This window comes from Paramisgurnus dabryanus, chromosome 1 (genome assembly GCF_030506205.2).
Source record: "Paramisgurnus dabryanus chromosome 1, PD_genome_1.1, whole genome shotgun sequence".
In the NCBI taxonomy this organism is placed as follows: Eukaryota; Metazoa; Chordata; class Actinopteri; order Cypriniformes; family Cobitidae; genus Paramisgurnus; species Paramisgurnus dabryanus.
Window position 1 is genome coordinate 12,900,010 of NC_133337.1, and position 27,838 is coordinate 12,927,847.

At 38.0% G+C, this 27,838-nt stretch overlaps 2 protein-coding genes across 2 annotated transcripts in view; one reads left to right on the plus strand and one right to left on the minus strand.

Annotated features, from left to right (window-relative positions):
• ptprz1b (protein tyrosine phosphatase receptor type Z1b) overlaps positions 1 to 23,572 on the plus strand; it is a 35,077-nt gene extending 11,505 nt beyond the window's left edge. Inside the window, exons 2-31 of the mRNA XM_065264161.2 lie at positions 5,613 to 5,678; positions 9,707 to 9,886; positions 10,394 to 10,545; positions 10,903 to 10,998; positions 11,130 to 11,196; positions 11,296 to 11,453; positions 12,624 to 12,774; positions 13,429 to 13,613; positions 13,752 to 13,878; positions 14,943 to 14,995; positions 15,074 to 15,443; positions 15,691 to 15,834; positions 17,200 to 17,344; positions 17,435 to 17,526; positions 17,618 to 17,703; positions 17,841 to 17,861; positions 18,076 to 18,166; positions 18,259 to 18,341; positions 19,176 to 19,310; positions 19,543 to 19,677; positions 19,765 to 19,928; positions 20,019 to 20,154; positions 20,891 to 21,037; positions 21,164 to 21,257; positions 21,652 to 21,725; positions 21,802 to 21,930; positions 22,017 to 22,166; positions 22,268 to 22,410; positions 22,483 to 22,618; positions 22,720 to 23,572. Coding sequence (XP_065120233.2) covers positions 5,613 to 5,678; positions 9,707 to 9,886; positions 10,394 to 10,545; positions 10,903 to 10,998; positions 11,130 to 11,196; positions 11,296 to 11,453; positions 12,624 to 12,774; positions 13,429 to 13,613; positions 13,752 to 13,878; positions 14,943 to 14,995; positions 15,074 to 15,443; positions 15,691 to 15,834; positions 17,200 to 17,344; positions 17,435 to 17,526; positions 17,618 to 17,703; positions 17,841 to 17,861; positions 18,076 to 18,166; positions 18,259 to 18,341; positions 19,176 to 19,310; positions 19,543 to 19,677; positions 19,765 to 19,928; positions 20,019 to 20,154; positions 20,891 to 21,037; positions 21,164 to 21,257; positions 21,652 to 21,725; positions 21,802 to 21,930; positions 22,017 to 22,166; positions 22,268 to 22,410; positions 22,483 to 22,618; positions 22,720 to 22,854 — 3,845 coding nt within the window. The 3' untranslated portion in view covers positions 22,855 to 23,572. The remainder of the gene's footprint in view (positions 1 to 5,612; positions 5,679 to 9,706; positions 9,887 to 10,393; positions 10,546 to 10,902; positions 10,999 to 11,129; positions 11,197 to 11,295; positions 11,454 to 12,623; positions 12,775 to 13,428; positions 13,614 to 13,751; positions 13,879 to 14,942; positions 14,996 to 15,073; positions 15,444 to 15,690; positions 15,835 to 17,199; positions 17,345 to 17,434; positions 17,527 to 17,617; positions 17,704 to 17,840; positions 17,862 to 18,075; positions 18,167 to 18,258; positions 18,342 to 19,175; positions 19,311 to 19,542; positions 19,678 to 19,764; positions 19,929 to 20,018; positions 20,155 to 20,890; positions 21,038 to 21,163; positions 21,258 to 21,651; positions 21,726 to 21,801; positions 21,931 to 22,016; positions 22,167 to 22,267; positions 22,411 to 22,482; positions 22,619 to 22,719) is intronic.
• A 90-nt stretch (positions 23,573 to 23,662) lies between these two features.
• Positions 23,663 to 25,794, minus strand: ndufa5 (NADH:ubiquinone oxidoreductase subunit A5). Its single transcript, XM_065264162.2, has 5 exons — positions 25,723 to 25,794; positions 25,284 to 25,328; positions 24,993 to 25,109; positions 24,846 to 24,911; positions 23,663 to 23,838 (listed from the first exon to the last, which is right to left on the minus strand). The coding sequence occupies exons 1-5, from the start codon at positions 25,741 to 25,743 to the stop codon at positions 23,737 to 23,739; spliced, it is 351 nt and encodes a 116-aa protein (XP_065120234.1). The 5' UTR covers positions 25,744 to 25,794; the 3' UTR covers positions 23,663 to 23,736.
• Between the last annotated feature and the right edge of the window lie 2,044 nt (positions 25,795 to 27,838).

Consider the following 27,838-nt stretch of genomic DNA (forward strand, 5'->3'; position numbering starts at 1 on the left):
CATCACGCACCTGCAGCTATTCTGTGTATAGAGGATATTTAATAAAATAAATAGGCATACACGAAATATGTTGCACTTAAATTATTAGCATATTAACAAAACGAATTTAAATTGATATGACGATTTTCAGTTCTTTTTTGTGACGTGCTCCACAAACGCACAGAAACTGATTGCTGATACACCGCACACTTGTGAATCTGATGCGCCTCATATCCAGACTTACAACGTTTCACATTAAATTACATATTTGTCCAGAACCATTGGTAATGTAAATACTGAATTTAACACTAGACACTACACTGCAAGATAGAATAGATTAGAATAAAAGAGAAACTTTACTGTCATAATAAAACTATAATGAAATTTGTTTAGAAGCTCTCAAAGACCAGTAGCCTCAGAAGAATAAACAAGAAAAATAGAATTTACATAGTATATAGCTAAAAATAATATCACTGCAGAGCAGTATATATACAGTGGAATTAAATAATGCAAACAACAGTGCAAAATAGAGTTTAACCAAGCATAAGCCATTTAGCAGCAATGCTTATAAACCTACAATAATATTCCTGTTAGGAAGAAACAGGAAAACAGAGCATTGATAGAAATAGCATACATCACTTAATAGTAACTCCTAAATGTGCAAAAAAAATAAAATAAAGTGAGTTATAGGCTAGCCAATTATATTTAAAATATGTTTTTAAATAGATGTTTAAATTTAAATAAATCTTGCATAAGGATTAGACCTGAGTTGGTGCTAGATTGTGCATACATCTACAGTATGCATTCAAACACTGCCTGCATAACACATCCTTAAAACATATCATGATCATTGCCATAAACAAGAGCTGAGGAGGAGAAATCGCCTAGGTTTCAAAATGAAAGCTGCTACTTTGTAAATATTTAAAAAGAAATCATAATAAATGTATCATAATCTTCATTCCTTTATATACTCTTCTCCTGAGGTGACGTGAAGTGCTTGCTCTGGCAAGATAATCCTAATAGTATCCTTTAGTGTGTGATGCACTAGGATTTTAAATTCCTTTAGTGTGAGCATGTTTAAGATTTGAGAAAAGAATATCTGACAAGATTCTCCTTATGTGTGTGCTGCTACCAGATTTCATAATCTGCCAGGATTTAAAAAATCCTGTAGTGTGAGCCAGGCATAACCTAAGCGTTTCATGTGCTCACGTGAAACTTGCATGTGCTCACGCAAAACCTTCATGTGCAGAATTTTTTTTTAAGTTAAGTTTCGCGTGGTCGCGTGAAACTATTGCGCGCACACGTGAAACTTTCGCTTTCACGTGCGCGCGCGATAGTTTCTGGTGAGCACGCGATAGTTTCACGTGCTCGCGCGATAGCTTCACGTGAGCACGCAAAACTAAACTTTAAAAAAAATTCTGCACATGAAGGTTTGGCGTGAGCACATGAAAGTTTCACGTGAGCACATGAAACTAAACTTTATTTAATTTTTGCTCCATGTCCCCTTAGGGGCTCCGTAGATTTCTTATTTCTCCGTAATGTCTAATTTCTCCATTTCTTGTTTGCGTTTATAATTTTTTTTGCACCCCACGGCTGTCGTAGACTACTACGCCATCATTTTTTTACATGACGCAAAAAAAAAAGAAAACACAGTGTGAGAGGTTACTATAGCAGCTATCAACATGAACATTAAGAATGGACAAATATAAACAAAAAGTGGGGCCTCAAAGAGAAAGGAAAAGGCGGAGAAGTTAGTCACGAGTCAAAAAACTACCCAAAACATTTTACAAAAAATCTAACCTTTAAAGTAAAAAAGTAAAGGAAAAATATTTGACTACCTTATTAAAAGTATATGTTGTTCACAGACCTGCACGCCACAGTGAACAGTGCCAACGGGCAAGGTTGGGGGGGTGCTTTAGCTTAAGGGGGCCCGAAAAGTTTTTTTGCATATTGCCCGGGACTCACTTGCTACGCCACTGTCAAAAATGTCCAAACATGGGTGCTGCAATGTTACGTAAAAACGTACGTTTGAAACCAGGGCATGTGCAGAAGAAATCGTAGAGCCGTGATATCAAACTTCCGCCCAAAAATTTACAATTGAACATATATCAGCGTCAAAACAACTACCTTAAAGGATAATTTTTTTTATTTTTAAATTAGGATAAATTTTTTGGAAGTGTAAATATTTTTTTATTTAGAGCCGAGTCTCGTTCGTTTGCATGGAGAGGGCGGGGTTTATGACTTGTACTGTAGCCAGCCACCAGGTTCAATCAAATAACCTGGTGGCTTCCCTTTTCAAGATGTATGAGGCACACCCGTTTTTTTTATCTCTCAAGATGGTGATCTAATTACAGGTAGCCTACATATGAATTAAGAACAAAATGAGTAATTTCTTTAGGACTGGGGTTATAGTTTAGGAAAAGAATTTGAAAAATAAGATTTCATGAAAGTTTCTCAATAACCTTTTTTAAATGAAATTTTAGCACAAATGATTTCAAGAATGACCACAGACAGCAGAGACGCTTGCGTTTGTAAGCGGTCTTAGAGACCAACTCGTGTCTGATTCTAATAATGGTCTTCTCTATGGCAAAAGTCATCAAAGGATCTATTGTGGTAGATTCTCTGGCTCTTCTCAGTCCTATTCAATGTATAATGGGCTCTGAGAGCAGGGATGGCTGTGGCAGGGCCGGCCATATTACATGCAGGGTGGGTTAGTGCCATCAGGTCGCGGGGTAAGACTGGCCAAAACAGTTTTAGTCTTTTCTGAATCACATGATAGGACATCATATTTAATATGCACACTTTGCACAATTTAAGGTCCTTGCAACTTGGCACATGCCAAGGCCATATAATGATGGTAACTGGAGACAGATGCTGTCAAAATGGCCAAAATGATATGAAATAAGCAGTCCATATGACTTATTTTCATTGAGTGGAAATAACTTTTTGCTATAGATTCTGTTAAAAGAACATTCCACTTTCATAAGAAAATCAGATAATTTACTTACCCCCATGTCATCCAAGATGTTTATGTATTTCTTTGTTCAGTCGAGAAGAAGGCAAGTTTTTTGAGGAAAACATTTCAGGATTGAGGGGATCTCAATGGTTTGCAGTTTCAATGCAGCTTCAGGGCCCTAAACGCTACCAACCGAGGCGTAAGGGTCTTATCTAGCAATACGATTGTTCAAAAATGATCAGAGAAAGAGGACCGTTCAAATGCTGTTGTATGTGGAATGATACTAATCAATGTCTTTGTGTGAGTTTATTATTAAAAAAGGTGCGCAAGTGTGTGTTTCCTATATGTAATGTGTGACCCCTTGACATGATTACGTAATACATAAGGTCACGCTGCCATGTCACATGGCTAGTGCAAGACGAGGTTTAAAGGCGATAATGACAATCGTTTTGACAGATAATACTCTATGCCTCGTTTGGGATCGTTTAGAGCTGAGGTCCCCAACCACATGCGCGACCCAGCAAAAACGTCCTGAAAAAAATGCATATAATACCTATCTAATAGCTTAATCAGGTGTTTTGTCCTGTAAGAGTCGACTTCAAATAACATCAATCACTTCCACTTTTGTACCATGCCGCACTCTCTCTCTCTCTCTCTCTCTCTACCAGTGTATCACCGATCATATTGCTGTCATACTTCTAAAACACAATCGAGCAAATAATTGCAGAGGTATGACTTTATGAATCATTTGCAAATGTTCCTCGCAAATCATGTCAATACGTGAAGATGTTCAACTCTGTGACATTGCAAATGACTGAAAAGTAATTGCAGGCTTCTGGAAAACAACTACAGAATAGGATTTATGCCCAGCTGCACTACTTCCTGAACTTCAACCAGCTCCTTGTTTTCTGTCTGCCATTATTGGACAAACTGATTAATCCAGGTGTGTCAGATTATTGTTGTTGTGACTACTGAGGTCAGGCACACCTGGATTAATCAGTTTGTTTGTGAGTACTGAGGTCAGGCACACCTGGATTAATCAGTTTGTCCAATAATGGCAGACAGGAAACAAGGAGCTGGCTGAAGTTCAGCAAGTAGTGCAGCTGGGCATAAAGCCTATTACCCAGCGATTGTGGCACCATTGTAAAAAAATTATTTACTGCAGTAACCATATTTTAACTGGTACACTTTTAAAGGAACCTAAACATTTAGTCCTGTGTCAATCATCATTAAAAGCATGGTAAACAGGAGTCCCGTGCCCAGCCGCAATTCTTCTGGCATCTCTCCTCCTTCACTGCTTTTTTTCTGTCCTGTTACATGAACTTGGGGTTCAAGCCCCCGACCAAGGTTCGAGCTGTCTAACAGCAAGCCTTTTTGCTAACCTTTAATGATTAAGACCAAATGGGCAGTCAAACTCGTGAAACAGTGAAACAATGAAATTAAAACAATTTAGCCTACCAAAATATGGTTTTACACGTCTATTAAAATAAAAGCCGTTATTAATTTTCCTAATGGATGGTTCTTTAATCTTTACTTCCGTTTAAAATGTTATACATTTTGCAAAGGAGGATTTTCAGCACTTTGTTCAAACAGCAACTCGGCAACCCCCCAACACCCCCTGGTCCGCAGTTTTTAAAAAGTTGGGGACCCCTGGTTTGGAGCTCTTTGAAGCTGCATTGAAACTGTAAACTGTAAAGTCAACTTTATGGAGAAAAATCCTGGAATGTTTTCCTCAAAAAACTTCATTTCTTTTTGAGTGAACAAAGAAAGACATAAACGTCTTGTATAAAATGGGAGTGAACAAGTTATTGAGATTTTTTGTAATCCTTTAAAAGTAATCCTTTAAACTCAATTTCCATTTTTATTCAAGTTTCCATTTCTTTGTTCCAACAAAACAGTTGAGGTGCTCACTCTTAAAAATAAAGGTGCTGAAAATGGGTATTCGCAGTGATGCCATAGAAGAACCAATTTTGGTCCCACAAAACCCTTTTAATCAAATGTATAGCCTACCTTTAAAGTCCCTTTATAGAACCACTATAAAGAGCCTTTTGTGCAAAAGAGAGGTTCGTAGATTTTCTAGTATACAGCCTTACAAAGAACTCTTTAGGAACCATTCTTTTTAAGAATATAGTTTAAGGCTACAAAACTGGGACACAAATGTCTTTGTGTTTATGGTCATGTGTCCTTTCATCTCAACTTTCTTCGTCCTTTTCTCTTCACAACAGTGACGTTTGAACTGTGTGGACAGGTGTATGTGCGATCTGTTCATATGTGTGTGTAACAGAACACATGCATTTGACAGCATAACACACTTCATACATTACTGTACCATTGTGAGCACTCATGTTTGGAAAATGAGCTCTGTGGTCTTATGATAAAGACCTTTCTTTCATCACATTTTCATTTGCACTGTTATTTACAGCACATACACTAAGGACAGTGATGAGTGAGGGTGAAATATGAAACTGAACTCCTGATCTGTTTATTGGCATCATTTAAAAAGCCCTTAACCTCCAATATAATTATGATGTGACATGCATTATTAGGAGTGTCTGGTTTTAAAGAAGATTACCTAAGTTTTGTGTTAATGTCCCATGAGGCTTTATGCCTCATGCCTGTGCGTCTCTGTAAACTACCGGTGCATTGACTCCAGCTCTCCTCATCTTTCCTATTCCAGATCTGGCCACGCCGTACTTGAGAGGTCAGCGCAAATTCGCCGAGGATGTCGACTGGTCTTACACAGGTGGGTACTCCTTGAACAATGTCTTTATTGTGCGCTTTTTACCGGCTGTCGGTGTGGCGTGCCACTGGCTTAAACCCAACAACCTTAAAAATCAGTTCTCCTTTGAACGAAAGATGGAGATAAGGTAGCATTGGAGGGAAGTCAATAATCCCGGATCGGTGTCAGTTCTCCATTAGAAAAGACGGCAGTGACTCGACCTTCTGAATGAGAGGTACCAGCACGCACTGCCAGTGACCTGGAGATTAAATGAAGTCTTAGACACTTTAAGTTCCATAAAAAAGACAGAGTGACATTCAGGATTGTTTGAGAGCCTTGAATTGTGGCTTTTAAATCAGCCTGCTGGGAGGTATGAAAGTGGTTGAAATCGAATAGAAAAGAGCTAGAATAGAACAGAATAAGGTTTGTGGCCAAAGTCTATGGAAATAAACTCCTAAAAGCTGACAGACTTGTGCAGATAAGCTTTTGTGCATTTAAAATTTATAGACGTTTTTCTGTGGGAAAACTAACTAAAAGCATTGTTAAATCATCTTGTTTAACAGAGAGTGGACAGAAATGTTTCCTCCCCCTTAACCACTTGCCACTCACTACATTATATATAGTATACATATAATATTTTAATATTATAACATCATGCATATTTTTACCTTGTGCACAAATGCTTGCTTTATATGTGGCTTATTTTGTCTTTTTAAGTGTGTTTTTTCCTTTAATTTTCCCTTTAGGTGCTTTAAGTGCTTTTTTGCAAATAAATATTTTTTTTAAAAGTACTTTGCAAAGGTTTTTAATGTGGGTAAAATTTAATCCAGTGTGAAGTAGAGCAGGATGTGTGTGTATGTGTGTGTGTGTGTGTTCACTGAGATGAAACTAAATGAATTAACATGTGAAAGAACAGATTTCATTGTCAGGCCCAGCACAGACCTGCAGAGAAGGCGAAAGATGCACGTTCCTCTGTTTTAACTCAGATTGTTTCACTAAAAACTCCTCTCTTCTTAAACAAAAGCTGTCAAGTTTTAATGCTAATTTGTTCACAGACCCTTGAAACTTTAACTGACAGGCACGCAGTTACTCTATAATGCTTCAGACTTCCACCTGTTGTGTGGGAAATGTCTTTAAAATATTTTTTTCCTCTTGGCTTTTGCCTCTTAATTAGAGGGATAGAGAGAGAGAGAAAAAGAGAGAGGGTTGATTTGGGGATATATGACAAGCCAGACTTAAACCTGCTTTATCTATGCGAGCAGCGTGGCTTAATGTGTCAAAAGCATCAAGGCTGTGATTTGAAGGTCATGAAATTAATTTCTCAGTTTCTAAATGGCATCATTACAGTGGTTATTAAAGGAAAACACCACCGTTTTTCAATATTTTACTATGTTCTTACCTCAGCTTAGACAATTAATTAATACATACCTCTCTTTTTTTCAATATATGCACTTAATCTTTATACACCGCGTCGTGGATGTGTTAGCATTTAGCCTGGCCCCATTCATTCCTTAGGATCCAAACAGGGATGAATTTAAAAACCACCAAACACTTCCATGTTTTCCCTATTTAAAGACTGTTACATGATTAGTAACATGAGTAATTATGGTGGCACAAATTAAAACATGGTGATTTTTTAAGCAAATAAATATGAGAACTATATTGTATGGTGCAAGAGCACTTAGTTTGCAGGACTTCAACCTCGGCGTGCAGTAACATCATCACTCCTGACTTCTCCCCCCCTCGCTCAAACTTCTGTCAATATTACTGCACCAGAGGTTAAAGTTATGCCAACTAAGTGCTCTTCCGCCATACAATATAGTTCTCATTTTTAATCCACTTAAAAAATTGGCACGTTTTATTTTGTGCCACCATACTTACTCTTCTGGCTTCTAAATTCATCCCTGTTTGGATCCTAAGGAATGAATGGGGCTAGGCTAAATGCTAACACATTAATGATGCGCTGTGCAAAGATTAAGTGCATGCATTGAAAAAAGATAGGGATGTATTAATTTGTCTAAGTTGGTAAGAACATAGTAAAATGTTGAAAACTGTGGTGTTTCCCTTTAAGTAATCAGTGTCTTTTTAAATTAAAGAAAGAGGTGTGCAGTTTGTGTAGATTGGGTTCTACTATAGTTGGGGGAACTTCCTTAAAATAAAGCAACCTATGTGTTCAGTAGACACCGAAATGGCTAACTACTGTATGTGTTTGGAACAGAGCTCCTGTATTGCTCACATGATCATCATGCCATGTCAGTCCCCTGACAACCCTCTTTTCCAGACCCCAGGGGTGGGCTTTGGGTTTTTGGCATCTCCTCCTCAAGTCCCCATCTGCTGTGAAGGCTGTTGCTTTTCTGTAATCTACATGCTCTGATAACCTGCGGATATGAGTGAACAGGAGATGACCACAGTAGTTCAGCATTCTAGCCGGTTTTGTCATCCATGAGCGAACAATATTAAAGCACCCCAAACTCTTTAATCAGAAAAACGGATAGATATTGTGTTTTTCACAAGCAAAGTATGTATGGATAAAAGATAAAGCAATGTTAATGATAAAAGATAATAACAGTAAATAATAAAAACTAATATTAAGATCTTATTTGGTTCAAAATCTTACTGCACACTGCTGTATAATAAACATTAAATATTTTGACACTCAGTGACTGTTGCGTAAAACAGTATTTTCATTTTCAACGAGATTACATGCTGGATATAATATTATTGATTTGGATGCAGTGTTGATCAATGTTGACGGTCAGAAAACCTGGTCTTGCACTCACAATTGCCTCCATCATCTCCAAATGAACTGCTATGCGTCTGCGTCTGGTTTTAACCACTGTTAACCACTGTCAACACTAACTGTTGCAGTCGTATAGCAAAAAAAATCACCAACAGACTAAATTCATGTTGTTTTTTTGTGTATTGTGTGCTTTTTTATATTTATAGTGAATGCAGAAACCTTTATGTGGATTGTATATTCTACTACCAACCCACCATAATGGAGATGACTTTTCTAGATAATTGTGAGGTATTACGAATGTCTGTATGGATCGGGGTGTCATTACGGAGGGGGATAATAACCGTTCCTCCCGACTGTGATGTTGTTTTCTGTTCATTCTTATGCATCATAAATCACTGGATTGTTTTAAAGGCCAACTCACATCTTTGCCCGTTCCTAACATGCAGTTAAAAGAATACAAATGTTAATATGTCAGAGGAGTCCAAAGAGCTCTGAATCCTTCTTGTGGTTCTGCATTTATGCCACGTCCCCTGAAATATGTTGGTTACCATAGCAGCAGCCGTTCTCTTTGATTACAGCGTGTCCATGCTAGCGTTTGCATGCGCGTGTGTGTGCGCGCAGTGCCAGATGCTGCACCTCTGCATCCTTGCAGACTCATCAGTTCACCTGCTGCCGCGGCCAGCAGACGCTGTTTTCCTGTTTCCATCAATCAGACTAATGGCCGACATTTGTCTCGTATGTCAATATAAAGCACCAGAGGATGTGATTTTGGTGTTATCTTGTGGTGGGCTTAATCCTTTAAAGCCTCTGGGGGACATATAAATGATGTCGTACCTTAAGAGGGTGAGGAGTTACTTCAGTACTGGAGGTGTAAATTAAGCTATTGTCCTGAAAGCATACACGCTAATTGTCATGACATTAAAGCTAATCGTTTAGTTGTAATCTTTATCACCCGATAAAGAGCCGTCCTCCGGGACACTTTTGATCTTCAGTGTTTGTTTTTGTGTGTATGTGGTTGAGCTTGTTTAATGATGTGTGACACGTGGCCATCTGCTCTACAAGGACCAGTGTGATATATCATACAGCTCCGTATATACATTCATCACCAGTATGGACTTTTCATGCATGTCATCACAATATGGTGCCATATGTCATCTCATTTTATTTATAGGAAAGAATACAGAGAGCTGTACATTATAGGGGAAATTATAAAGATTATTTAGGAGTTGAAATAAATCATTTTAACCTTACACAGGACAGACTGATGTATTGTAAAAAGAGGTGTGTGTCACATATTATCTGCTCTTTAAAGGAGCCCTGAATCAGAAGCATTGGGCCAAGAAATATCCAGTCTGTGGCAATGCCAAACAGTCACCCATTGACATCCATGAAGACTTCACTCAGGTCCGGATACAATACCAGGACCTGCTGTTTGAGAACTGGGACCGGCCAACCTCCGAGTCCACTACCATCACCAACAATGGAAAAACAGGTCTGCACATCAACACACTTTAGATATGACATTTTACGACACTATTAAACATAGGCAGTTTCTTGCTTGTTCATTTGTGATGAATTGAGGATAAAAATGTCAGCCTTGAGCCACTAATCCTTATGCCAAGATACATTTAAATTGATACTGCCATAATAAGACCCAAAGTGATGCATTGAGATGAACGCAGTAATGACTGATGGTGAAATGACAATCTGTGAATAAGTGCTGGTCCTCTTTAGATGGACTTTACATTTACAGAAGCACAGAGATTTAAAGCTCTCCGTGAACCTTTCTTTTTCATTTGACACTGAGAATGACAAATTACAAGGCATAAAATGAATCTTTTATTAAGGTGAGCGAAGATGAAAGCAAAATTTGATGAAATACGAGCAATTAGGCCGTCTGAAAGAAGAACACAATTACACATTTCTTGCACAGGGACACTCAGTCATGATTGCCAAGCGCTCATCAGATTTGCTTTTGTGTGTGTATCATGTTTCTCAGTGGTGATCGGTCTGGACGGTCCGTACCACATTAGTGGAGGAGGGCTCAGGTCCAGGTTTAAAGTGGGCAGAATTATGTTCCACTGGGGTCGATGTAACGCCACTTCAGACGGTTCTGAACACAGCCTCAACAGCATCACATTCCCCCTGGAGGTGAAGTCAAAACATATACTTCAAAATCACAGAAAAACAAATAACGGTGAATGTGAAAAACTAAAAGCCAGGACTAAAGGATCACATTTTTTCTTTTGATTGTTGATGTGTTACATTTGATCCTTTTCATAAATAATCTCAAAAGGTTCTCTGTAGTGGATAAAGGTTCTACTATAAAAGGTAAACAGGTTCATTTTTTTGAACCTTTGAATGAGGTTTTTTTTTCACTTATATTTTTTATAAGAGTTTACCAGATTTTTAGGTAGCAACTTTTACCATGAAATAGAAGACCATCAAAATACTTTAGATTAGAAGACTATAAACAAGACTATAAAACTTGTTTATTGTGGTTCTCAGATGCAGATATATTGTTTTGATGAGGAGGAGTTTGAATCTGTAGATGAGGCTATAAGCAGTGGAGGACACATTACTGCTCTCGCTGTCCTCTTTGAGGTGAGATGACATCCACATAAAGGCACCGTTCACATATAAGTACATGCACAGACACCTGTGCTTTTAACACATAATCATATGTAACATTCATCTGCAACACTTCTACTATAACACCACGTGATCTTACTCAGGCCAGTTACGAAGACAACCAGGACTATGCTGCCATTATCGAAGGAGTGAACAGTGTGAGCCGATTCGGTACATAATTTTTAATTTTTTTATGCTTTTTAATATTTCACATTTTTCTCTGTTATAATGTAAATAACACATGAAGATGGCTGTGTGTTTGATGTGAAGGTAAAAGCAGTCCACTAGAACCATTTTCTCTGCTGGCTCTACTGCCTCAATCCACACAAAAATACTTTGTGTACAATGGCTCGCTCACAGCGCCGCCCTGCCTGGAGAATGTGGAGTGGATTGTGTTCAAAAACACCGTGGCCATCTCAGAAACCCAGGTTAGGACATCTGCTTGACGCCTGTCATTTAAAATGCCTACCATATATAACAGACAGAGAAAAAATTCTGTCTTTATCAATCCCATATTTATCCAAACCTGTATGCTGTTATCTGTGAACTTCAAAAAGAACAATTTAGATCAGGGGTCTCCAACCTTTTTGTGAGCAAGGGCTACCACAATGGATTAAATAATCTGGACGACTACATTTTTATATAGTCTACTCAAAACTTGTTAACATGCATAAAAGAAGCCAAGCTAATATAAAAAAATTAATAAATAAATATTAAAATTGACGCTAGTAATATATTGTGTTTTGGCGGGCAAATCGCGGGCACTGTGTTGGAGACCACTGAGTAGAGAGATTCTCACAAAGCTCTTTTTAAATGACAATGATTCATATTGGTCATCTTGTGTCAGTGTTTGGGGAGAGGGGAAGATTAGTACTTAAAAGTGACATATTTCAGTTCCTCACACAAGTCAAACCTGACTGGTTTTAATGTGGTGGGTCAGACTAGTAGTAGGATAACTGGGTTCAGAATTGGCAGTGATAGGGCTGCTCAGCAGTGTGTGAGATAGAAAGAAAAACTCTGCACATAAAATGGTGCGTGGTGAATACATCCGTCACAGTTCTTTAAAGCTGTTCTCGAGCAGACACAAGAGCAAACATTAATATTTCAGCTGGCCATAGTCTGATGTGTGGATCAGGGGAAAAGCCCTCAGACTTTAACCCTTTCAACTTCCACACTTTAAAGCTGAGTTTTCAGATGTGAAAAGGTTTTTGTGCACTTTTAAGGCTTGTGTCATTCTCATCAAGTGTGATCTATTTGAAGCACAGACTCTGTGTCAAGTATAAGAATTTGATGTGAAGGAAAAGAGGCACAGTTGATAAATCTGCTCTGGTTTTAATGTCTGGTTGCTTATTTAATCATCTGCGCATGCTCATTTATCTTCATTCTATTTTATTAATCATAAATATGTGATAAAGTTGTGTAAACTTATTTTTGTGTTACACAGTGCCCTGGAATACTTTAATTTTATCTGTATAAAGTATATTTTATTTGGATTCAACGTATGTATCTGCATTTATCGCAAAAAATGTTTCAAGCATTATACTGTATTTGTTAGCACACACTAATGTTAATTGTCTGTCTCATATGTGTTTGTGTAGCTGGAGGTGTTTTGTGAGGTTATGACGATACAACAAGCTGGATATGTGATGTTGACCGACTATCTGCAGAATAACTTCAGAGAACAGCAGCAGCAGTTCATGGGACAAGTGTTCTCGTCTTACACGGGCATAGAGGAGATACCTGCGCCAAGTATGCATACTACACACACAACAAAGACACTCTCAGAAATAAGGATGTCATTACTTGTATAAAATTAATATCAGAGAGGCATATCTCAGGATGACCTTAGCGCATGTGTGCTTCCCCTTATCTTGTGACTGTGGGCACACATGCGTTTGGCTTTTTATTCCAGCAGTGGAGTGTGTGTTGCTAGGTAACTGCCTTTTCGGAGCTTTTCCATTAAAAAACAATGGAAGGAATTCTACTTCAAAAAGAATTGATTTAGAAGTTATTTGCTCTTTAAAATGAAGTTATGGCTTATTATTACAATAAAAGCATTACATGTTTCCCAAAGACTTATTTTTTTTCTGGCTATCTGCCTGCCTTTTTTACAATAAGAAAAACAGCAAAAATATTTGCATACTATGATTTTTGTCTGTATGGATCCATTATAGCATAACATAACCATTAGCCTATGATGAATTTGTAATTCTAATATTAATTTGTAATATGTACCGTTTTATAAAAGCAATAAGGCACTAGGTTGTGTTATATGGATGAAAACATTGCAGCTTTTTATTGCACATCCTATAACTATTTTTCAGTTTTGTTTTACATTAATTTTTGTTGACTCAGTTTGCGTACTTTCTGTTGTGAGAGTAATTTCAAGCTCTTGATGTTCAGTGTGCAGCTCAGAACCGCAGAACGTTCAGGCAGATCCTCAGAACGACACCGTCATCGTAGTGACGTGGGAGCGGCCGCGGGTCGTATACGACACCACCATTGAGCGTTACTCTGTAACGTACCAAAGACTTCAGGGCAGAGACCCTCCTAAACGGCAGTATTTAACTGATGGAGACCAAGATGTTGTAAGTATTTAGTTCAGTTTATTTGTCAGCCAGGGTTAATATTACTGTGTTGACTAAAGTAGAAATACTGTATATCAATCTTCAATTCTTTCAATATAAATAGCACATGTTGCTTGTGTGTTTTTAATATTTTTTTAGGGGGCCATTATACACAACCTGCTTGCAAACAGTAGCTATGTTGTCCAGGTGGTGGCGCTCTGCAACAATGGATTGACTGGAAAAATGAGCGACCAAGTTATAGTAGACATGCCACTGGAAGACCCTGGTAATTCTATCTTAGTTGGAAAAAACACTTTACAGATGTGTTTAAGCAGTTAAAACTTTAAAGGGGACATTTCACTAGTCTTTTTTTAAAAAAGGCACATAAATCTTTGGTGTCGCTAGAGTACATGTGTGAAGTTTTAGCTCAAAATACCATATAGACAATTTATTCTAACATGTTAAAATTGCTACCGTTTTTTGGGCGTGTCCTTTTAAATGCAAATGAGCTGATCTTTTCACTAAATGTATTTTGTATTATCCCCTTCGACATCACAAGGGAGGCAAATTTCAATGACCTATTTTTTCACATGCTTGCAGAGAATGATTTATCAAAACTAATTTACTGGGTTGATCTTTTTCACATTTTCTTGGTTGATAGAAGCACTGGGGACCCAATTATAGCACTTAAACATGGAAATGTCAGATTTTCATGATATGTCCCCTTTAAAGAAATGTACAGGTCAAGTTTCAAAATCCAGAGAAATTATCACTTATTATCACGCATGAAGTCTATTGTACTGTAATAGCATGAACAGTTTTTGCATTTTAAGATTACAATAATTATAATAAAAACAAAAGCTAAAGTGTCATAACAATAATTATATACCATTTAATAATTATTATTTAAGAAATTGTGTTTAAAACAATGGTCCAAAAAGGCTGTATTTAATAACATTAGTAAATGCATTAGATAACATGAACTAACAATGAGCAATAACACATTTATTTAATAACACGTCTTTATTAATGTTAGTTAATATCAAAAAATTTGTTCAGGTTCATTGTGTTCATGTAGTTCATTGTGCATTAACTAATTGTAACAGTTACATCTTTTGATTTTAAAAATGTAAATGTATTAGTAATGCTGAAATGAATATAAACTAACTACGATTAGTTAATGCATTAGCTAACAGGAACTATCAATACATAATATGCTTGGTTTTCATCATGCAAAAGGGTATATTTTAAATACTTCGGTTTGATTTTGGAGTAAAATATAACAACCGGTTCCCTATGGGATGTAACTTGGAGTGAAGTCATTCACAAATGTTTTTTGTGACCCTGCAGTAAATGAGCCGGATCCGTTCAGTGATGCCACAGAGTTGGAGGAATATATTGAGGTGATTTTTCTTATCCGTATGAAATCACGAAGGTTCCGACCTGAACGTGTTAACCTGAAATGTCCAATTTGTTATCAGGTGCCCTCAGAACCCCCGTCTCCAAAGAGCAGAGTAACTCCACAGTCCCTGGCTGGTCGAACCAGTTCAATTTCCATCACCACAGCAACGGACCAACCAGGCTTCCTTTTCCCCGTTGCTAGGACAACCGCCGTTACTGTCAAACGAAAAATGACAGAGGAATCTTCTTTGTCATGGTCCCCTGATCAAAAAAAGACAGGAAATGAGATCAAGCGCCCACCGAGCAGACTCGTTCCAGAGGAGAGTGGTCAACTTCCTCACGGCAACTTGGCGGTCACGGACGTCTACTTTGAAGATGTTCTCAACATCAGCACCACGAAATCCACACCTGACCCTTTTAACAATCTTCTTAATCTAATCACACAGCCAGGTATTGATTCTTTAGACCAGGGATGCCCAAACTCGACCCTCCAGTGTCCTCTAGAGTTTATCTCCAACCCTAATCAAACAGACCTGAAGCATCTAATTAAGGTCTTACTGAGCATATTACAAACTTCCAGACAGGCTAAACTTTAAAGGACACCAGCCCTCCAGGACCGACTTTGGCCACCTTTGCTCAAACATGTTGCTATATTTTGCTTCTAGGATCTCAATATCTTCAACTTTTGCCCTTGCAGGACGGGTGGTGTCAAGACAGCCAGCGGGGGTGAACACCATCACACCTCCTCCAAATAGTCCGAACACTGTTGCATCAACCACAGGCTCATCTATGTCTGCGTCTATGAAGATCATTTCCCAGACCACTCAGCCGCTGTTTAATGGTGAGGTTAAAGAACGGCTGATCCAAAGATGAATGATGTGTTATTTATTTACTCGCCATCGAATCGTTTCAACCTTAGCCATTTTTTTAGTGGAACACAAAAGCAAACCTTTAAAACTCATAGGAGAAAAACATTAATGTCCATGTGACTTATGAGCCACATGATAGCTTTGTGTTAGGAACAAATTGAAATCTGATGAATATAGGGTGAGTAAATAATGACTGAATTTTCATTTCTGGATCGAACGTTTCCTTTAACACTCTGTTGTCCTGTCCTGTTGTGCTTTTGGTTTTAGAGTAATGCCTATTTTGTAAGTAGGTAGCTTGCAGAAAAGTGTATAGACTGCTTGATAGTGGTTCAGCTAACAATAGTGTTTCTGTAGTGATATTAAAACTTTCAGAAACACACGCAAGGTGATGGTGTTGGAACTGTCCATCTCAAACTGTGATTGACGTCGGTCAGTCATGCAAAGACACCTCTTTCATGTTTGTAAAGCACCTGCAGGTCTTTTTCTTCCCGGGTGTCCTGACTGACTCTTTAGGTGGTGGTTTCTCTCATGCTTTTAATGGCCAATCATTCTTCACCTTCTATCTCTCTCGCAAATGGTGAGGGTGCCCTTTAGAGGATGCTTTAGGTATCACAAGACGTTGATCAGCGCTGGGTCTTGCATTGCTGGCTGTCTTCCGAGCGCTGCTCTTCTTAACAATTCCATAGTCGACAGTCTAACACTTAAGACGTGTTTGTTACAGCTGCAATGCTCGGTAACCGAAGGGTAACATCCCATACCACCACAAATCTCCATGAATCCTCGACTCGCTTCACAACTCCGTTTTCAGATGAGGGCTCTGGCAAACTGCTCTCTCACAATGAACAGGGAGACTTCAGCGGATCGGGTTTTTCTGCTATCTTCCTGGAGGAGCTCGAACGGGAATGGGAGCTCGAACAGAAACACTCAGCCATGAAAAAAGAGGCACGGAGTGATTTACACACAAATGTGAGCAGTATAACTGAGGATGAAAATAGCGAGGGATTGTCCTCCACATTCGACCCTGATAGCGAGCGAGATCCTGCCACCACTGATGAACCAAAGAACCCAGGTTTCGTTTCGTGGGTGACTTGGTCCGCCGAGTCAGATGCTGGTTCAGGACATGGAGGGTCAGGGTCTCCTCAAATAGATGATTTACCCATACAGATTATAATTCCTGATCTAACTTTGATAAAGAACACAGGTAACCATCACACATTTGCTGAAAGACTTAACACAAGAGTTTGTCCTGCTTAAATTGTCATCAAAATGCCTTGAGCTGATGAAACGACGCAGTCCTGATGTCCTCTTGTAAATCCTGTTTGTGTTTTCCACATCAGAGGCGAGTAACAGTAGTCCAGAGTCCCGTGTCGGGATGGTGGGAGGGACGGAGAAGGAGACTCGGACAGTTGTTCCTCTAGCTGTGGTTTCCACACTAACTATCCTGTGTTTGCTGGTCCTGGTGGGAATCCTCATCTACTGGAGGTAAATAATATTTAAGATGTTTAACCTAAATTTCACACACCCTTAAGCATGCTTATGCCAAGTTATTAATTTCGGTTTTTATCTATACAGGAGATGTTTTCATATGGCACAATTTTATGTGGAGGACAACATTTCAGCCCGAGCCATTTCAGCCCCATCAACACCTCTGCTTTTACCTACAGGTGTGAGAAGCTATTTTTACCCAAACATGTTCATTTTTTTATATTTTGTTTCAAAGCTTTCTACATGACTTTTTCTGTATTGGTACTGCAGAGGATAATGAAGCTCTTACAGTAAAAGAATTTGTGAAACACGTTGCTGATCTTCATGCAAATCACACCTTCTCTAAAGAATATGAGGTACTTATGCGTTTTTTTTTTAAATGTTATTTAAGTATACATTATATAAACAGGGAAACATTTCAGATTGGACATATAGTAATGGCTTTACCGATTTTCATTGTTGTGTTTTTTTTGCATCCTCACCCCCTTATTAGATCTTGAAAGAGTGTTATGAGGTAAGACAAGTCTTAGTTTGTTTTAGTAATTGTGTGGTTATGCAATATTTTTGCACAAATGCAGTTTTCTCGCATTTTTATTGTATTAACATGTCATTGTTGCTTTTGCACGGTTACTGTATTTGATTATGTGATGTGATGTCACTTTGGTTTATGTTTTATCATTTATGATAAAGTGATTTTGTGTGAGATGCTATTGAATCATTTCTTTCAGGAGATTCAAAGCTGTACAGCAGATATAACAACCGACAGCTCCTGCCATCCAGACAATAAGAGCAAGAACAGATACATCAACATTCTGGCCTGTATGAGACCTAGATGTTATATCACTAATGTTCTTGACTGCTCTTCTGCGCCTACACGCTTATGCCTAATGTACCTTCACTTTTTTGGACAGATGATCACAGTCGAGTTAAACTCTATCAAAACTCAGACAAAGATGGAAAGACTGGGGACTACATTAATGCCAACTATGTGGATGTAAGTTAAAGATAATAAAGATATTTGATATGTTACTTTCAAATACTTTCAAACTTAAAGGCGAGGGCCATGATCTCTGAAAGCCAATGTTGACATTTGAAATCACCTAAACAAACACGCCCCTACCCCAATAGAATCTGGACCTTCTTTTGATAGACCCGTCCCACACATATGCAACCCAGGCAACGATGTCGGTTAGTAGACACGGCCCTTACTGCTGATTGGCTACAAGTGTGTTTTGGTACTCAGCCCAACTCTCTTTTCCAAAGTGTTTTTCAAAAATCATGCATCCCGCCTATAAGGGGTGGTCGCACTTTCCGTTCTATTGACTTCCATTCAGATGCATGGCGAATGTATTAGAACGGAAATGCAAGCTTGTGTGAAGACCTTAAGAAACAAACAAAAAACTTGTGAGGTGCTTCGTTTCTTTAACCTGTGTATTTAATTGTATAAATCGTGTATCCCTGATATAGATACGTTTTTTTACTTATATGCTTCTGTGTATTTTTTATGTATTTCTTCAATATTTATTTTTGTCAACTGCAATGTTTGTACGAATTTTATACATATTACTATACACAGGAGTCAGACTATAATAAAAAATAAGAAAAGATGGATAAAGCGCTCTCTGACCACATTTACAGCAAGGTCCGAAAAATATTTACATGCTCAAAGTATAGTGTGACCCACCGCCCTGGAATGTGGTTTACTCAAAAACCACAACTAAACTTTAACTCAGAATAAAAAAAAAAAAAAAAAACTGAATAATTTTTTTGAAAAGCTTGTTGGTAGATTTTGGGACTTTTTCACTAAAACTTCTGTCGGTTTGTCCAGGGCTACAATCAGCCAAAAGCATATATCGCTGCTCAGGGTCCATTGAAGAGCAGTGTTGAAGACTTCTGGAGGATGATATGGGAACAAAACGTCGGTGTAATTGTCATGATCACCAATCTAGTAGAGAAGGGTCGGGTAAGATTAAAGTTTATAATGTATTTCATATTTAGTCGAATATGTATAAAACACAGTAAAACATATTTTCATTATTATGTTATAACAAAATTAGTTTAATTAAATCTACTGTCATTTTCACCTAATACTTTTACCTAAAATCTAAAATCACCTCTGATTTTACTTAAAATGCATAACTGGAAAAAACTTTATTCTTATAAACATACCTGATGTGTGTTTACGTATGAAACAGAGAAAATGTGAACAATATTGGCCTGTGGAGAATCAGGAAGACTACGGCTGCTTTTTTGTCTCCCTGAAAAGCACCAAAACCTTTGCGTACTACACACAGAGAACGTTCACTTTGAGGAACATTAACATCAAAAAGGTAATTTTCTATGCCACGTGTCATAATTCCCAACTATGAGGATTTCTAGTCCTTATCGTTTTTATCCTTGTTCTTTCACGCACACAGGGGTCACAGAAGAGCCGCGGTCAGGAGAAAACAGTGGTTCAGTTTCATTACACACAGTGGCCTGACATGGGGGTCCCAGAATACACACTTCCTCTACTCTCTTTTGTGCGGACGTCGTCTCAGGCCCGGACTGGCGATATGGGGCCTGTGGTAGTACACTGCAGGTAAACACCATGATCGCCCTGCAGACACAAATCTATGCCAGTGTTTACAAAGTTAGATCCAGATTGACATTTTGCATGCGTGTTTTACAGTGCTGGTGTGGGAAGAACAGGCACCTACATTGTAATAGACAGCATGCTAAAACAGATCAAAGAGGAGGGAACGGTGAACATCATGGGCTTTCTCAAACACATTCGTACCCAGAGGAACTACCTGGTACAGACAGAGGTAAGGGTGTCCTGTGCCCAATGCCCATTGCAAACCTCAAATATAAACCATCAGTGTTTATATCAGCCATAACATTATGACCACCTGCCTAATACTGTGTAGGTCCCCAAAACAGGCCTGACCCGTCGAGGCATGGACTTCACTTGACCTTTCTATCAGAACCAGCATTCAATTTTTCAGCAATTTCAGCTACAGTAGCCCATCTGTTGGATCGGACCATACGGACATACATTTGCTTTCCACATGTATCCATGATCATTGTCATCCATGACCCTGTACCCATTTTTTTTTCTTTCCTTGGACCACTTTTGATCACTTATTTCTGGTACTGACCACTCTGCAGACCGGGTACACCCCACAAGAACTGCAGTTTGGAGATGCTTAAACCCAATCGTCTACCCATCACAATTTGGCCCTTGTCAAAGTTGCTCATTTTTCTAACACATTAACTACACTTTTCTTCAAAGTTGATGTATTAAAAGCAGGAAAAATGAAATTGCTGAAAAAGTGAATGCTGGTTCTGATAGAAAGGTCTAGTGGAGTCCATGCCTCGACGGGTCAGAGCTGTTTTGGTGGCAAAAGGGGACCTACACAATATTGGTCATAATGTTATTGAGGATCGTGTCGTACAATATGTAGGCATGTATAGAGATCATATTAGGATAGTGTCAATGAATGTGATTTCACAACAGACCATGTGACACTGATTTATGATATTCCTCTGATGTATGAACAGGACCAGTACGTCTTCATCCATGATGTTTTGGTGGAGGCTATCAAGAGTAAAGAGACGTTCGTTTCATCTAGTCACATCCACAACTATGTATCTGATCTTCTTACACCTGGACCTACAGGCCAGACACGCCTGGAGAAACAGTTCAAGGTCTGTTTTATACTTCACTAAATAGTGGGTTTGATTCCCATACTGTTAAAAAATTGAATGCACTATAATACGCTTTGATTAAAAAACAAATGCATAAATGTAAATGAATCGGTCTTTTAACTGTAGCTGGTGAGTCAGAGTTGTGTGAAACAGACTGAATACACAGCGGCTTTAAAAGAATGCAACGCATTTAAGAACAGGAAGTCTTCTCTGATGCCTGGTGAGTCTCCCTTACATACCGATTCAGAATGGTTGTAATATATTCATGGTGCGATTTGCTGGGGTGGGGTGGAGGGGATTACCAAAATAAAGATCATTTAAAGGCGGGGTGCATGATCTCTGAAAGCCAATGTTGATATTTGAAATCACGTAAACAAACACGGCCCTACCCCAATAGAATCTGGACCTTTTTTATAGACCCGCCCCACACATACACAACCCAGGCAACGATGTTGGTTAGTAGACACACCCCTTACTGCTGATTGGCAAAAAATAAACATCCCCCTCTGATTTTTTTCACAAATCGCACCCCGAGTATATATGTTTATGTAAGCTTAGGGTTTTGTAAACGGCTATGCTCTTTATCCTAATACACGTTCCTCTTTGTGTCCCAGTGGAGAGATCAAGGGTCACTCTATCCACAGCTCCTGGAGATTCCTCAGACTACATCAATGCCTCTTACGTAACGGTGAGAGTCTTGTGATTTTGCTCCTGAAATAATTATCAAATTCTTGTTCTTATTCAATGTGTCTCTGCTGTTTCAGGGGTATCAGCAAAGCCACGAGTTCATCATTACCCAGAATCCTTTGCCAAACACCACACAGGACTTTTGGAGAATGATCTGGGATCACCAAGCACAGATCATTGTTTCCCTACCAGATACACAGAACCTGGTATGTTACTGTTTACTCACAAATTCAGATTTTATTCATATCAAAGCATTTTTTTCAAATCAAAGCTCATTTTCGGACCTACACAGACCGGAGAGGGAGATCTGGCGTACTGGCCCTCTAAAGAGCAACCAATACGCTGCGAGAACTTTACTGTGACCTTCAAGGGTAAAGACCAAGTGTGCCTGTCCAATGAGGAGTCTGTGCTGGTACAAGACTTCATTCTGGAGGCTTTAACGGTGTGAAAACTCTTATTTTAAATGTTTAATCTGGAAAAGAAGAAAACCAGCAAGGTACAAGATGAAACATGAATGAATGTCTTTGTGGTCTGATATGGTAGGATGACGGCGTGCTGGAGGTACGACTGTACCAGACACCCCGCTGGCCGAACCCAGACAGCCCTATCAGTAACTCATTTGAGCTGATCAACATTATAAGAGAAGAAAGTTCACGACGAGAGGGACCAATCGTCATTCATAATGGGTAGATTTTCATTTTAATTTCGAATATTTTTTGGCATGCGAAATGCATTTGTGAACAAAGTGTTTCTGGCAGGTGTGGAGGATCGAGTGCAGGTGTCCTTTGTGCCCTGACCTCCCTGGTAAACCAACTGGAGGAGGAGAACTGTGTGGATGTCTATCAGACAGCAAAAATGATAAACCTCATGAGACCAGGAGTTTTCAATGATATTGTAAGAGAACCACAATATGATCTTTTTGGCAAAATAACAAATATATTTAAAAGATTTTGTAGTCAAATTTAAGTTTAAAAATCTGTGTCCTGTGTCTGCAGGAACAATACCAGTTCCTCTACAAAGCGATCCTGAGCTTGGTGAGCACCAAGGAAGACGAGAAAGCACTTCACTATTCAGAAAACAATGGCACGGGTCCTGCTAATGCCTCGGAAAGCCTGCAGTCTCTTATGTAGATAATATACACAGATATTTCACCTCTCCTAAAAGAAATTGTAAATGGAATCAAGAGAAAATATTTTTAGCAGAAACCTTCCCAATTGCAACTATGTAGGTACACAATACAATTTGGTCTTTTATTGTGCCTTTTGTTACCTTTGTACTTTAAAATGCTTTGATATTTTATTGTTGTAACTAATGCCAAAATTTCTGCACTCTGGAAAACAGTGACTGCTGTATTGCTGGTGATGTCTTTGACCGTTTGACTGATTTAACTGTTTTAGAAATATTTATAAGCAGCAGGGGAAAAGATTTCATATTGTATCTATTTTGGGGTTTTAAAGAAGATTAGATATAAAATGCATATTTGAATGTAGCTTCTTAGGACACTTCTCCTACACTGTATAAACAGGTGTGACTTTAATATATACAAAAAGTATCAGCCACACCAACATACCAAAATTACTAGTCCTTTATACGGTTTGTTTTTGTTACTGTAGCAAACTTTGTGTGTTCGTTATAGAAATTGAATGTTTGTTTTTTATAACTCATAGGTCTGTAACTGAACATCCTTCATCTAAACTGCCAGTTTCTTCCATTGATTCATAACCTCTGTTCATTGATTTACTTTCATTTAAACTTTGTGTAATGTTTTAGTTTTTCCTCAAACATTAACAGTGCTTACTTATGAACAACAAAGCAAACCACAATAAAAAATAATCAAAATAGAAATTACATTCTTCTGTGTGTGTGGTTGCTGAAATGTATATACACTGTGCATACGTAAATGTAAAACGCAGCTTTACAAAAAAAGTAAAACGTGTACAACTTAAACAGACTTTATTTATGTATTAATTAATATAAACACAATTTACATCTAAATGAACACCATGAGGACTTTAAATTGGCCACTTCCACTGGTTTGCTGGAGCTTCCTCAACAAGTGGTTCCCATGGTTTCCATTCTGTCATCTTCCTAGACAAGGACAGCTCGAACTCAGCCTTCAGAAACATCAGATGGACATATTAATGACTGAGGTACAGCACCAATTTAACAGCCATTAATCCAATTAGAGTACATTATAGCACAGTGTTTTAGATTATTTTTCATATGTTCATAGGGTCAAGGATCAAAGCTTGTCAATCCTGTTACGCAAAGTCCCGCAATGGCTTTATACTTTTGCCACTATAGTGCCACTAAGACACCTATGGTGATAGATTTGTTTTGGCAGTGATGGTGAAGACTACAAGTCCCGTCATCCCATGCTTTTTCACAGCAAGCTGTGGCCGCTGTTGTTGTTGTTTAGTGCCTCTAGAGCAGGGGTGAGCATTCCCTGAATGTCATTTCCAAGTAATCCTGAAGATTTTAATTAGATTTTCAGGCATGTTTGATTAGGGTTGAAGCTAAACTCTGGAGGACAGTGGCCAACCAGGACCCGTAATTCCGACCCCTGCTCCAAAGACATATATTGGCTGTGTCTAAATACCCACACTTGCGATCTTTGCATTTGACATTATGTATTTTCTGTATTAGTGTGTTTTAGTGAAGATCCCAAGTGTGCATGTAGAATTATTTACCCGATGGGACACACTTAGCAAGTGTAAATATTTCATTTTAGGTAGTGGCAGCAATTTGCACCAAAACGTATTCGTTTTTTATTTAGGCTACTTAAAATATATATGTTTAAGTTTTTCTTTAAATAAAATAAACACTGTGAATTAAACATTTGCTGAACTTAAAAGATTATCTACACTTATCTGAAACTTAGAAGCCGAATATTTTGCACTTGTAAAAAACTCTTCATTTGGTGCATGCTATTAAAGTTTATTCAGTAGTCCCTTAATAAACAACACAATTAATGTAATGTGGGATAAAGGCACTGTACTTTGACAGTTTTAAGACATGGGTCAGTCTTGTGCACACTCTCGAATGTCCAAGATCACAAGTGTGTGTATTTGGATGTAGCTACAGTCACTTTAAAATAAAGTTTAATACTTTAATTAATTACCTGTGTGATAACCTCCTCAATCTGTCCACAGTTCAGTCTCTTTTCCAGCTTTTCTACATCAGGCTCCTTTACAGAACAAAGATGATCAATATATAAGATACATAACAGCAATGAAAGCGATTTAGTAAGGTTTTAACTTATTCTTACAGTTTTGACATGATTGAACCTCTCGTTGACAAGTTGTTCAGTGTATTTTCTGTAGGCTGCATCCTGAGGCATAGTTTGCAGACATCCCAAGATCTTCGTGTACAGAATCCGGAGACGCTTGTAAAAACAAACCAACAATTCGACAAATGTCCATAATTTCGCAATCAATTTCAATTTATATAAATCAGTCAACAGGATTTGTTTTAAATGTTTTGGCGTTAAACTTATCACTTAGCCAAATAAAATAGCCAAATTAAATAGAAATATATAAAACCAAACCTAGATACCAACCTCGTGTGGATTGTGAGAGACTGCAAGGCCGACCAAGCCTGTTGTCTTAAAAATGAAAAGAATCAAAGAGTTAAACATCACTGCACGTTTAAATAATGTTTAATGCATGACACAAAATAAACACTAGACCATTAATAGACTGAGGCATGCCGCCGCCCTTAACACATATTTTGTGCAATGGCAAAAACTAAACGTGTTATTTTACTGCTACGGACAATCAATCATAAAATTAAGAATCTAAAATCCTAACTCGATAGTAAAGTAAGACTCATAACAACCGAGCACAACAATAGCAATCATAACACCACCACTGTTAGTAAATAAGCTTAAGACAAACACAATGGCATATTAAACAACTCTGGTATTCAGATACATGCTTGATATGCAAGTATGTTATAATATTTATTATTGCAAATATTTGCATGACCTCCGTACGTACCTTCTTGATCACTCCAGCCATTTCGGTCTCTGCAATTCAATGACACAACTTCCGTCGCAGGCTTCTGACGTCAGCGACTCTGGCTGAAATTATTATTTTAATTTTTTTTAATGCAGATATAAGATTCAGTAACAAATGAGCAGTTTTCCAAGTAAAAAAAATTAAATAGAGTTTCTAAACATTGCGCAAAGCAAACGTACATTATTTAAGTAAATCTCGTGTAACTTCTGTAACTGTTTTCATCTGGTTACAGTCATAAAGAAGAGAAAAATATTCAAGAGCAGTGTTTTTTTTTGTAAAAGTAAACAATAATATCAGAATTATCACACAAAATACACACAGTCAGAATCATAACCGTGTTTTTCAAACAATCACCCAGGATGTTCCAGTTTCTTTTACGATACTTGCAGCAGTGTAATTCAAGCAGTTGCCACTAGGCGGTGCACTTTATGTTTAGAAATGAAGAACAATATACATTTATATTTTATTTGTAAATATTTTTATTTAATTACAGGAAATTTGGTATCAACAAAACCATTTTCTAAAACATATTCTCTAAAACAAGCTAAAACTATATTTTATTATAACAATAAATTATTGTCACAGGCAGATACATAAATATCTGTCACTGATCATTTCAAAAACGGCTTCTAAGCTTGCAGATGCGAAATTATAAAGAGTTGATGGGGGAAGGAGGAACATGCAATTTGGAGTAATCAAAATAATAATAAAAATACTTATTTTTAATAAATAATAAAATCTGTAATGCTTTGAGGAGTTATATTATGTATTTTTACTTGCTTATTACACTGTCAGTGTAAAAATTTACAACATCCACTAGATCCTGAGTGCTTGTGACAGTGGACTGTATAAACGTAAGTTCTGTAACCCTTAGAATGACTTGTGGATTGTTTAAAAGTTATTATAAATAAGTAACTTACTTAAGACAGATGTGTAGTAGCTCAGACAGAGATGAGCAGAAAAAAGCTGTAGGGGTACAAGCCTCATTTACAACAGCATCGAAGGTTAGTTTCTTTAAAATTTTAACTCAGTTTCTTTTTTGCATGAGGTTAGAGTCATGGGGTGGGTTGCACCTACAAGGATTAGGTCTAAATCTATTTTAAATCAGGCTTATTTAATAATTATGTGCACCAAACTTTAAATCTTTATGTCTTTAACTGCAGTGCAGTCAAAGGGAAACCCACAGTATTGTGAATTTGCTTAAATTCTTTTGATGCATTATTTGTGTGGATTTCATTATGAAATCATGCATGTTGTGTTTGGTCTGCATTTTTGTTTTGTTTTTTAATAATGTCGAGAATGTGTTTTGTTCTGTAGGCAGAGACGTTATCTGAACGCCGCCCTCTTGTGGTGATTTATAGGAAGTACAACTGCAGTTGATAGACCTTATGTCTTCAAAAACATTCTCGAAAATGCAGACCAAACACAACAAGTTTTATTTATTTAATGAAATCCATAAATACAAAAAATAAATCAAATAATTGAAGAAAATTCACAATAGTTTGGTTTTCCTTCAAACTTCAGTTAAAGACGTAAAAGTGTCACACGTACCTAAATTACCACAAGAGGGCGCCACGCAGTTACGTTCTTCCACTAGAACGTTTTAAAAGAATATTTGTATTTAACTATTTCGACATATAGGAAGACAGAAACCACTACGCACAAAATAATGTAATACAAACAAATGAAAAACTCAATGAAATAAGAAATACTTTAGTTAAGCCATAGAAAAGGTTTCAGTTGTACATCATACAAATCACCACAGGAGGGCGCTGTGGAGTTATGGCCGTTTCACACGGTACGCGGTAAGCGGCAAAATCGCCGCGCGGCTTCAGCTTTTCTCTTGTATTGGAAGCGTTTTGTGCAGCATTTAGTGCAAATATGTTTATCTTCAACGGCGCCTGTCATGAAGTACCATGTCCGGAGAAGGAATAGGATTTCGGGTGCACGAGCAAGGCGTGTGGACCAACTCCGCTTCACCTCTGTAACCGCCCCCGTTTTGCCGCTTTCCGCACGTCTCCTATTGAAAAAGAACTAAACACTCGCGGTTGCCGCGTACCATGTGAAACGGCCTTTACGCCCCTATCAGGACATA